The following is a 10,537-nucleotide window of genomic DNA, read 5'->3' on the forward strand; positions in this document are numbered from 1 at the left end:
ATGTTTATTATTTTTGTGATTTGTATTGTACTATAGCTTGTATTTTACAATGTATTCTGGTGAAACCTATAATTCCTTTTGTACAATAGTAGTTGAAGAAATATCAAGTTTTGAGATTTATGATTTTTCTTATCCCGCAAGTATTTTATTCGCACTTTTTGTAAATACTACTACATATTGGCATCACTATCACTATTCTTCAACTGTGTAAGCATAACTTTTCAACTTTCCCTATTTGAAATTCCATTAATTGTTACCTTTTTTAAAGTCTAAATACATATATTCATAATGACAATGAATAGTGCCAATTAGTTTTACAGATCACAGATCATTTTCAATCTTTCTTTGACAGAAGTAATTCGCAATTCATTCAATTTTAGGAAAGCAAAGTTATTAAAAGGTAATAAACATTTAATGAAAATCTAGTTTGCTAGTTTATGGAAGACTTAAGATCTGTTTTTCATGCATTTTATTGAACTAAAGTTAGTAGAATTATACAAATATATATATGTATTAATTATTCGCGGAAAAGTATAAAGAAGACTAATTGTACAGAATAAGTTATGAAACGCTTAGATTAAAAGATTTAATGAATTCTGCTTTCCGATCTATGATGTTTCTTTTTTTTTAAATCTCCGGAAGATGAAAATTATACAATATTGTTTGAATTGGTATAATAATAGTATATTGTTTATTTCAAGTATTGTATATTGATATACATAAGTATGAAAAAATGGAACTCGTTAAACCATTTAATTTTCCTCCTCATTTGTCATTATATGCAAGCAAAAACCGGATATGGCTTGTTTCGCTTGTATGGCACATCCAATATGGGTCTATATGGTGAGGATATTAATTTAGTAACCGTGTAAAATTAGCATTTAGTAATTTGTATATGCTATTTAATCCTTTTCCTGAAAAAGGATATTCATTTCTTTGAGCATTTTGTTGAACATCCTGTTCTGCCTATTACACCTTCCAATGATCGATACTAATCAATTATATCTACTAATCAATCTTTCTTTAATTTTAAATTTCATTTATGTTCGACCGTAGGTATATTATTTATGCACCGTACTACAGTTCGATAAAGATTCATCGATTCATCCCTAAATGTATAACATTTTTTTATATATTTTTATATAAAGCATAACAGATTCTTTAAATTTTTATTCTAATATAACAATGGCATTAAAATTAATAGTTCACATAGTTTTTCTCTATTTTAATTTGCAGTAATTTATAATAGAAAATAATTATATTTATGTACGTAAAAGATAGCAAAAAATTATAAACATAGATACCTATGATCTTGCATAAGAATTAATTGTTGTTTCTAATTTCTTTAGAATAACACCTAGCGCTTTAACCATTGCTCTTCCATTTACAACCCTTTTGATAGAAGTTTTTGCAAGCCAATTATCGTATTTAGAATAGGACTTCTATTAGCTACATTCAAATTAAGTAGATGAATAAATAAAGTGTATAAATCATCAAGATCTGATGTAAGGCTTGCATCTTAGATTTTTGCAAATGTAAGTTACATGTAATTGATTTCTTTAATGAGGTATAATGTAATAATATAGAAAACTAGGTATATTAATCAAATTAGAAAAAAATATACATATAAAGATTGAGTTAGAAGCTCCAGATAAATATTAAAGCACAAATAATTGAAATTTTATAACAACGGTTGCTCCAATATTTAATTATACCTATAATATAATAAATAGATCATAGCTGAGGAATTTTTTATATTATTAATTATTCACTAATTTGCAGCCTTTAAAATGATATATCTAATACAAAATATTAATTAAAGCAATGTATAGGTTTTAAACCATTCCTGTTTCATAGTATTTCTGTAAAATATTAAAAAATATTAATAAATGATATTTAACGAATAATGTAAATGCATCGATAACATTACAATGGGATATAAAATTTAAGTATAATATTACTATGCAGTGTAATTAATTATTATTTTTATTCCAACACCTCTGCTTCCTTTCTGCCTTTCTGAAGTTCTTCAAAACTTCAGTTTTATTTTATGAGGAATCCCATTGTATTGTAGAATATCTTTTAAATAGAATTGTAATGCAATTTATTTGATTGTAGCAATTTGTATGTAGTATCAACCGATATTGTTTTATCACAGTTTTAATTAACTGTACCAATTGTATTCAATTAAGTTACAATAATAAACGCATTTGTTCAACCTTATAATAAGTAAAAGTCCTTAATGTATCCATCCTTGGATGAATTTAAAAAAGAACATTGTGAGTAAGTATAACTCTTATTTCAAATAAAATACAATATTACTAATTTCTTTATTTTTTAACTTTCTTATCTTTTTTAAGAAGAATATTGTATCCTATGCCAAAAGCACTTAGGGATCAAATACATCTATTGGATGTTCTAATGGGATATCACGTAATAAGACAGGTTTATGAAAAATTATTTATTTTTGATTAAGAACATCAGTTGCTTCATATATAGAAAGCCACATTTATGATAACTTAAATGTACAAAAATCTCGTTTTTTTACATAAAGTCCTCTTCAAACTTGACAAAGAAGTTACATTGCGTTAAACTTTCACTCGCTTACTCGAAGTTCACCATATCATTTACATACACTCCAAATTCATACCGAGTGATTATGTATTCTTCAAACCAAAGGCAAACCTGTGTCTTTGGTCGAGAAACCTCAGCTAGATCTAACGACACTGGTATAAAATTCTATTTCGCGCATTCATTTAATTCGTTTACGATATAATAACGGCACTTCGTAACTTAGACCGAATACAAGAGGGAATTATTCAGCTAATTTGCGTCAACAAGAGTGAAATTATGCAGGCAGGGTGTCTCGTGTAACTGGATCAAAAATATGCTATTTCATTAAAAAATTTTTATTAGAATTGTATACTTTTCCATACATCAATCGAAGCGTATTTTTATCTTCTATAAAAAAGTATAAGGCACTTGGGTCAAAAATTAAATAATTAAAAAGATATTCTAGGGAGAGACAGGGAGAGCCCAGCGGTCTCTCCCTGATATATCTTTTAAATTAATGAATTTTTGACCCAAGTGCCTTAATACTTTTTTATCAAGAATAAAAATACACTTCGATTAACATATAAAAAAGTATATAGTCTCATTTAAAAAAGTGAAATTGACCTTCAGATCTTTGAAACACGTCCAGTTCCGGTATCGACCAATGCATCAAGTGATGTTCCATTCGACGCCAATTTTTTCTCATGATTTTTTTTTCTATTTTTTACCGTTGTAGAATTATAACTCACTTACATAAGACACCCTGTGTAAAGGTGCTTAATAGAAGAAACAGAAATACTTGTTCAAAAGCAGTAAAAAACTTTCTCATCTTTGATAAACGATTACTAAATAATTTACTATAACAAGATATAGAGGAGAATGTGCGTAAGCATAATCAGAATGTATTATTATATTAAATATTTAATTACATTAATTTAATAACTTTCTAGATTTCATTTTGTATCGTTATTATTTAATCAAACACAGTGAGGCTGTTAGTAAGTCGTGTAATATATCTATTTTTCTTCTTTGTTTCGTGTTAATTTTTTTGTTCGATTTAAATGACTTTGGTAAATATTCTTTGCGACCCATTTCAAGTTGAAGTAAATTTATTATTGCACAACTATTACCAACAGTTTGTTCTGTAATAGCAATCCCAATATCGTAGGAACTATAATACTGGGGACTGTGCAAATATTTCTAAATAAAAGATATACAAGCTAAAAAAATTGTTTTAAAAAATTATTTTAATCGACAAACGACTATTTATGTTACACATTGTGCTTCGATATATAAATTAGTATAAACAATATTTTATAACATTTTTTATCATTCTAAATTCAAGTTCTTCTTCCTTTTTTTCTTTTTTTTAATGAAATCACCTAGATATTTGTGCTCTACACAATTTATTTAATAAATTAAAAACTGACATCATGGTTAATTATGGTACTGTTAAAAATTACGAGTATTCTAGTTGCATAATACAATACAAAACTGTTTTAAACAACGAAATTAAATATTAAACCACAATATGTGGCATAAAATATAATGAGGAAAAATTATTGTAATTGTTCCAAATTAATATAAATTAGAAAATTATGCTAAGTTATTACACATATATAACTATATCACTGTTACAAATACCTAATACCATTAATGTATTGATTTAAAATACAACAAATTAATTAAAACCAAAAACAATATATTCTACATCTACTGAATTATTTTTACGATTTCATTGGCGTACCTGCATTGATTTATAATTCAACAAATGAGTCGCAAAGAAAAACATTCTTATCTTTGACATTTAGACAATGAATTTAAATCGGGAGATTTTCTAACAAGGTTAGTTCTAAGTCTAAATTAGTTCAAGTAAATCGATCTAATAAATTCCACGAATTTTACCATTACACATGGTCGCCTTTGTTTGTTGGTCCTGTGTCTGAAAATAAAATAAAAAATCCAAATAATAGATAGTCCATAGAAATTACAAAATCCTGTGATACATTGAGATTTTTTTGTATCACAATATTTACCAACTTATATGGGACTCGTACCAAAACTACCGGGTGATCCTGGGGTCCCAGTCTTTTTATGAAGAAGAGAGTTGAAGAAGTTCGCTAAAACGCCTTCTCCAGATTGTGTAGTGCCAGTACCTTTCAGATCTAACTTTTTATTCGGCGATGCAACCTATATGAAAAACATTTAATATTCGCGAAATTTGATTGCCTATCATATCTATGACAGATCATACCACATAGATTAGACCATGCTTTTGATTGTTATCTATAAGAAGCACATAGCGATCTTATTCGATGATTTATTAAACGATCAGATTTAGGATACCACTGATGTAAAACATATTAAAAAATCATGTATGCAAATGTATTTTCTATCTATTCTAGTCTAATTCGGTACGCGTATCGACAGCGTCATACAATGATCAACATAAATCCTGAAGTGTATGGACACACAATATATGAACAGAATTATATTTTATAACTGCATAATTTGAAGCTACAAACTGAAATATAAATAATAAGCAATGCATGATTTTATTCGGATGAATTAATATCAACATGAAAACACATTGAATGGATTTAACAATATATACAACAGATTGATTATGAAATGTGAATACTATGTTTCAAGTAATTACATTCCATAATATAAAAAGCAACATTCGCTTAAAACATTAATCAACATCAAAATAAATTTTATGGAGGTATTAAAGACATCATGGTGGGGTAATTTTAATGTAACCAAGTATTAGTTACAAAGTGAAAATGTGGTCGCTGCACACATGATATTGATGTACGAATTAGCCACAGAAACGTTCACTATTACTCAATGCTGAATGATTATTAATTCATTGCACTCAACATGAGAAGCATGCTCCAATTATAAATGGTATAACCTGAATAACTGGTCCAGTGCTTGCCTGGTTCCTGGTTGTTGGAGAACGTGTCGGATCTTTCAATCCTAACAAAGCAGCTTGTTGCTTGGCTAAGAACACTTGTTCTTCCTCTGCCTGAACTTCTACCTCTTTAGCCACACACTGATTAACAAAAGTATATTAAAATAATACATAAAACTTACCTAACTTCCGTAACACATTCAGCCCTGATAATGTCATAAGACTTAAGCATGAAATTTAGCTAATCCGGATGACGTCTTAAGACATCACGTCCGAGAGGCTATGATCTAACAAGGTTATAAAATCGGTATTCAATCGTCAAAATAGCAGTTCAGGATATAAATGGGAAAATAAAAGACCTTAAATTTTGGTCCCATTTATACAAAGAAATGTTTCATGGAATATCAGCAAATAACCTTAAAACGTGTGCAGCTCTGAAAGCCGCGATATCAATTGATGTTGCTTCGGGCCAAATGTGTTAATTTATATTTGAAAAGATATAACTTGTATACTTTTCTGTTTATTGGTGGCTGTGCAATAACATCTCGATAATAATCGTCCGGTTTCATCGACTGTAAATTTTCATGTAGGATGCTAATCTTTTTCATATTATCCCAGCCAGCAGGACTGTAATTAAACAGATGGTGAGTACATAAAAAATTCATCAGTTTGTAACTTATGTGATTTACATACATTAGAACTGCATCTTTTTCAACGACTAAAGCAGGTGTTCTAAATGGTAATGAATAAATTCTATGTGTAAGATATTTATAAAGCAGATCACAATTTTTGTCTTCCTTAGCTGATGTATAGAACAATCCTGCGCCATATTGTAAACAAAATCGTCTTATCCACTGTTGCATAAAATCGAAATGTTCATCCCTATAAAAAAAGACAGTTGATGAATATCTAAACATACTAATCTGCTATTACTAATCAAATTCGTATCATGTTATACTCTTACTTATAGTCATGTTCTTTTTCAAGAGTAGACATATAATCAGTTTTTGTTATTACAACAACGATATCTAGACCTAAATTTGTTGTAAGCACTCCTTCCGGTAATGGCAAATTATCAATTGTTTCATCATCTAAGTTACGACTAGTACGTCTTAAGGGGCTACCAGGATCTAATTCATCTCCAGGTTCTGTATAATCCTGCCATTTTTTTATATCTGAATGTACCAAATATTAAAATATAATGGTTTCAAATTGATAATATATGATATTTAAAGACAGATATGTATTAAAAGGCTTACTAAGTTGTCTACATCGTTGCCTAGTGTCATTGTCTAAGGGTAACTTGTCAATATGATCTCCTAAAAGGGCAGCCCAGGACTGAAGCTGATCAAGGATAGCCCAAGGAGTGGTCATTGCAGCTACTAACATTACAAGAGTGTGTGGAAATCTTTCTGCATTTAAGGCAAATCTTAAAAGATTTGCATGACCAGGATCACCATCCAATACCCATACAGATAATCTTGTTTGATCTAAATAAAAAATTCAGTCAAATAACAATTATTATATTTTATGATTAAGAATAATAATTGAATATGTTATTACCATCTCTATAATCATCTCTCACATCAATATATGCAAACTCTAAACCAGAACCTTTTTTGGGATCTTCCACACCTTGCAACTTAGCAATAAGTGTTGTTTTTCCACTTTCATTATCTCCTGCAATATGTTAAAACGTATTATTAAGTGAACCAGGATAAACCCAAATAAAGAAGTTACACATTTATATAATCCAACATCCATACATTTTACAATTATATTGTTACAGAAGTTTGTACTATATGAGGAGAGCAACGGTTTCAATTTACCTAAGACAAGGATATTCTTGTTTGATGGTAACTTGTTGTTACCACTATTCTGCACTTCAGCCAAAATAGAGGACCTATGTAGAAAACCAAATAATGCAAGATTAAATATTATCCAAGTTATTTAAACGTTACAGGTTCTCTAATGTGTGATCTATGGCAAATGTATGCCAAAACATTCATATGCTATGGATAGTTTCTAAATACCTATGTATCCTATATTAAAATACTACATATTCTTTAAGCATACCATAAATTATCATTCTCTGCATCCTCTTTCTTTTTTGACTGAAAGCCATTACTCTGCAACATATTATCAATTGCCATCGTTGCCATTACTCATTTGACAGAAATGCTCTATCGATTCCGCACAATAGTCGTTGTGGCTTACAGTTAACTTCACTCGAAATGCATAGAACTTTTGAATGAAGTTTCCTTAGGTGGGTTTTAGGGAATTGGGACGATATTGTTGGTAATGGCAGTGATTACAGATTTAACAAGACTGGACACGCCTCTGTCACCGAGGCGTCGTGCTGATGAGCGTCAAAAACTTTACCGACAGTACCTAGAAAAATCCATAGAAACGAGAACACAAATTACATTGTCATTGCTAAACAGAATGCAAAAAAGTTTGAGGGACGTGTTCAGGAGGCCCTAAATAATGGCGCTTCGGGGTTCCTGACACCCCGGATGCCATAATGTCGATATGTAAAGAGAGTCAGCGGTGCTTCGGGATCTCCGAACCCCCAAGATGATATCAGGACAGTATGGAGAGTGTACCACCGATGCACCGGGGTCCCCAACACCCCAATACGATATCAGGTCGGTATGCAGAGAGTCCCGTCACAAAGGGGACCCTGACACCTGACGATGATATCAGGTCCGGTGTACAGAGGGTGTCATTAGGGCAATGACAACATGCAGTGGGTGACAACAGAAGACACAACAGCAGTACAAGACCGGGAAATGATTAAAATAACTACAAACTTGTATTTACTATATACACCTTGGTAAGTAAATCATTTAGAAAAAGCAACTGGCGACGATTTCTCCTGAATCTTTTCATCCCTCAGCCCCTTATATCTCAGTGTTACTTACATCCCTAGAGTCCTTACATCGATGTATCTCTTACATTCCTGCGTACCTTACATCCTTCCGTTCCTTACATCGCTGCTTCGTTTATATCTCTGAAGCCCTTATATCTCTGCATCCCTTTACATTCTACATCCTTCCGTTCCTTGCATCACTGCATCCTCTACATCCCTGCATGTCTTACACCTGTGCATCCCTTACATGTCTGCATCCTGTATATAACTGCATTCCTGCTGTCCCTACATTATGTCCTCTGACTACAAACAAAAGAACTAAACCTTGCAAAATTTTGGCCTCCTAGCGGCAAAAATGTCAACTAAATTTTCGACGCCGAATCAACGCCATCTGGTGGAGAAAGGGGGAACTAAACCTTGCAACATTTTTGGCCCTCTAGCGGCAAAAATGTCAACTAAAGTTTCGACGCCGAATCGGCGCCATCTGGTGGAGAAAAGGGGAACTAAACCTTGCAACCTTTTTGTCCCTCTAGCGGCAAAAATTTCAACTAAGCTTTCAACGTCGAATCAGCGCCCTCTGGCGGCGAAATTGGAAACTTAATTGATCACAATCTTTCGATCTTTGGTGAGATATATACATAAAAGATGTAGGGCTGTGTGGGATACTAGAATATAAGTGATATAAGGATGTAATGGATCCAGAGATGCAAGGGCTTCAGAGATATAAAGGAAGCAGGGATGTAAGGGATGCAGAGATGTAAGGACTCTAAGGATGTGAGGAACACTGAGATATAAGGGGCTGAGGGATGAAATGATTCAGAAGAAATCGGTCGGTCAGTTGCTTTTTTAAAATGATTTATTTACTAAGGCGCATGAAGCGAATACAAGATTGTTTTACAATTATTTTAATAATGTTTCGGTCTTATACTAGTTTTAATTACTTTATAAAAAATAGAGTCAGGGGGGTGAAAATCGAGTCTTTTCAGTAGTCTGTGCGAGGGGCGGCAAAAGGGGGACTGGTAAAACAGGCACGATTGTCAACCGACTGTGTTGTGTTACATGCAGACCTAACTGTGCCTGGGGGTGTCAGGGACCCCACAATCATGACTCCGCGCGAACAGGACAAAGGCGTGTCCTGTAAGCAAACTTTAATAGCAAAGTTTATTAACTATTATAGTATTATGCGCAATAAAAAAAGCAATATAGAACCTACCTTATAAGATGTCGGGTATATATTTTCTTTCCTATCCCCTTCGGATCATCCCCTTTGTTTTTCCATTTATCTCTCAATTTTAACTGATGTTCGCTTTTCTATTTACTGAAACTGTAATTGTTGGGGAAGAAGAAAAGAAGGTGTAATTAAAATACAGAACGATAAATTTGTTTTTCTCTTTTTTTCTTGGCGGTCGTTAGAACCGTTCGTTTACAATTTTCATTCTTCAAGTAACAAGATCATCAATGATCTACGTCGTTCATAAATCATTGCATCAATTGCACTCCACCCTGCTTTTCGTGAGGGAATTTCGATTATTCTAATTGATGACCGATCGATGTCCTCCTGTTACCGATTACTTTATCGCGCTTTTCTTTATTCTCAATCGTAGATTTTCGTAGCGCTAAATCATCAAGCATGATCTAAAACCGATTTCCGATCCGTCTTATTCCTTTTACATCCTTTAAGGCTTAATTTAACCCTTAACCCTTTCACTGTTGTATTCTTCTTGTGATACCCGTAAATCTATCACTGAAACTCGATAAATAATTTATTTATTATTTATTTTACGATTTCAGGAAAAATTTTGATGTTTCCATCGGTAATCACTTGTATAAAATTCAGCAAAAGGGTTAAATAATATGGGTACAAAAAGGAGCTGTTTATTTTACGTCAACAACGTGGTTGTGTTTACAAAAATTCTGGAAAATTGTAACCACGTGGAGAGTGTTTCTCGACATGGTTGTCACGAAAAAAAAGAAAGGGTGAAAATTTAACAGAATGCAATGTTTTAAAATGTACGATTGATGTTGGAAGAATTCTTATTCTATTTTAAATATTAAAAATTCAAAAACGTTATACATAATAATAAACATCTGACGTTGCTTTTTAGTTAGATGCTTGTTTATGTTTGTTAAACGGTTGTAACTTAAATTATTAGTTTTTAAAGTGTGTTAACATTGAAAAATGTGTACAAATTGAA

General features: G+C 31.7%; 1 protein-coding gene and 1 long non-coding RNA gene across 5 annotated transcripts; one reads left to right on the forward strand and one right to left on the reverse strand.

Moving 5' to 3' along the window:
* Nucleotides 1–3,092: 3,092 nt before the first annotated feature.
* On the reverse strand, nucleotides 3,093–8,614 carry Dlic (dynein light intermediate chain). Of its 4 annotated transcripts, none has more exons than XM_034327122.2 (11): nucleotides 8,395–8,614; nucleotides 7,547–7,861; nucleotides 7,300–7,373; nucleotides 7,034–7,150; nucleotides 6,730–6,960; nucleotides 6,435–6,645; nucleotides 6,164–6,352; nucleotides 5,983–6,097; nucleotides 5,471–5,611; nucleotides 4,590–4,743; nucleotides 3,093–4,495 (listed from the first exon to the last, which is right to left on the reverse strand). In XM_034327122.2, exons 2-10 carry the CDS (start codon nucleotides 7,630–7,632, stop codon nucleotides 4,594–4,596), a joined length of 1,314 nt encoding a protein of 437 aa, XP_034183013.1. In that variant the 5' UTR covers nucleotides 7,633–7,861; nucleotides 8,395–8,614; the 3' UTR covers nucleotides 3,093–4,495; nucleotides 4,590–4,593. The 4 variants fall into 4 exon arrangements, with proteins under 4 accessions (XP_034183013.1, XP_034183011.1, XP_034183014.1 ...); XM_034327120.2 differs by having other exon boundaries at nucleotides 4,611–4,743; nucleotides 8,441–8,610; XM_034327123.2 differs by having other exon boundaries at nucleotides 4,611–4,743; nucleotides 5,495–5,611; nucleotides 8,395–8,610.
* LOC117605598 (uncharacterized) lies at nucleotides 8,014–10,317 on the forward strand. Its single transcript, XR_004581746.2, has 2 exons — nucleotides 8,014–8,306; nucleotides 8,690–10,317. It is a non-coding gene; the product is annotated as an uncharacterized LOC117605598 (long non-coding RNA).
* The last annotated feature ends 220 nt before the right edge of the window (nucleotides 10,318–10,537 follow it).

This window comes from Osmia lignaria, chromosome 14, assembly GCF_051020975.1.
Source record: "Osmia lignaria lignaria isolate PbOS001 chromosome 14, iyOsmLign1, whole genome shotgun sequence".
In the NCBI taxonomy this organism is placed as follows: Eukaryota; Metazoa; Arthropoda; class Insecta; order Hymenoptera; family Megachilidae; genus Osmia; species Osmia lignaria.

Coding starts and splice junctions, on each gene's coding strand:
- Dlic (XM_034327120.2), bottom strand. CDS start 7,632: ATGGCAACGATGGCAATTGATAATATGTTGCAGAGTAATGGCTTTCAG. Junction 6,646..6,729: donor GCAACGATGTAGACAACTTA/GTAAGCCTTTTA, acceptor TGGTACATTCAG/ATATAAAAAAATGGCAGGAT. Junction 5,612..5,982: donor AGCCACCAATAAACAGAAAA/GTATACAAGTTA, acceptor TTTGTTAATCAG/TGTGTGGCTAAAGAGGTAGA.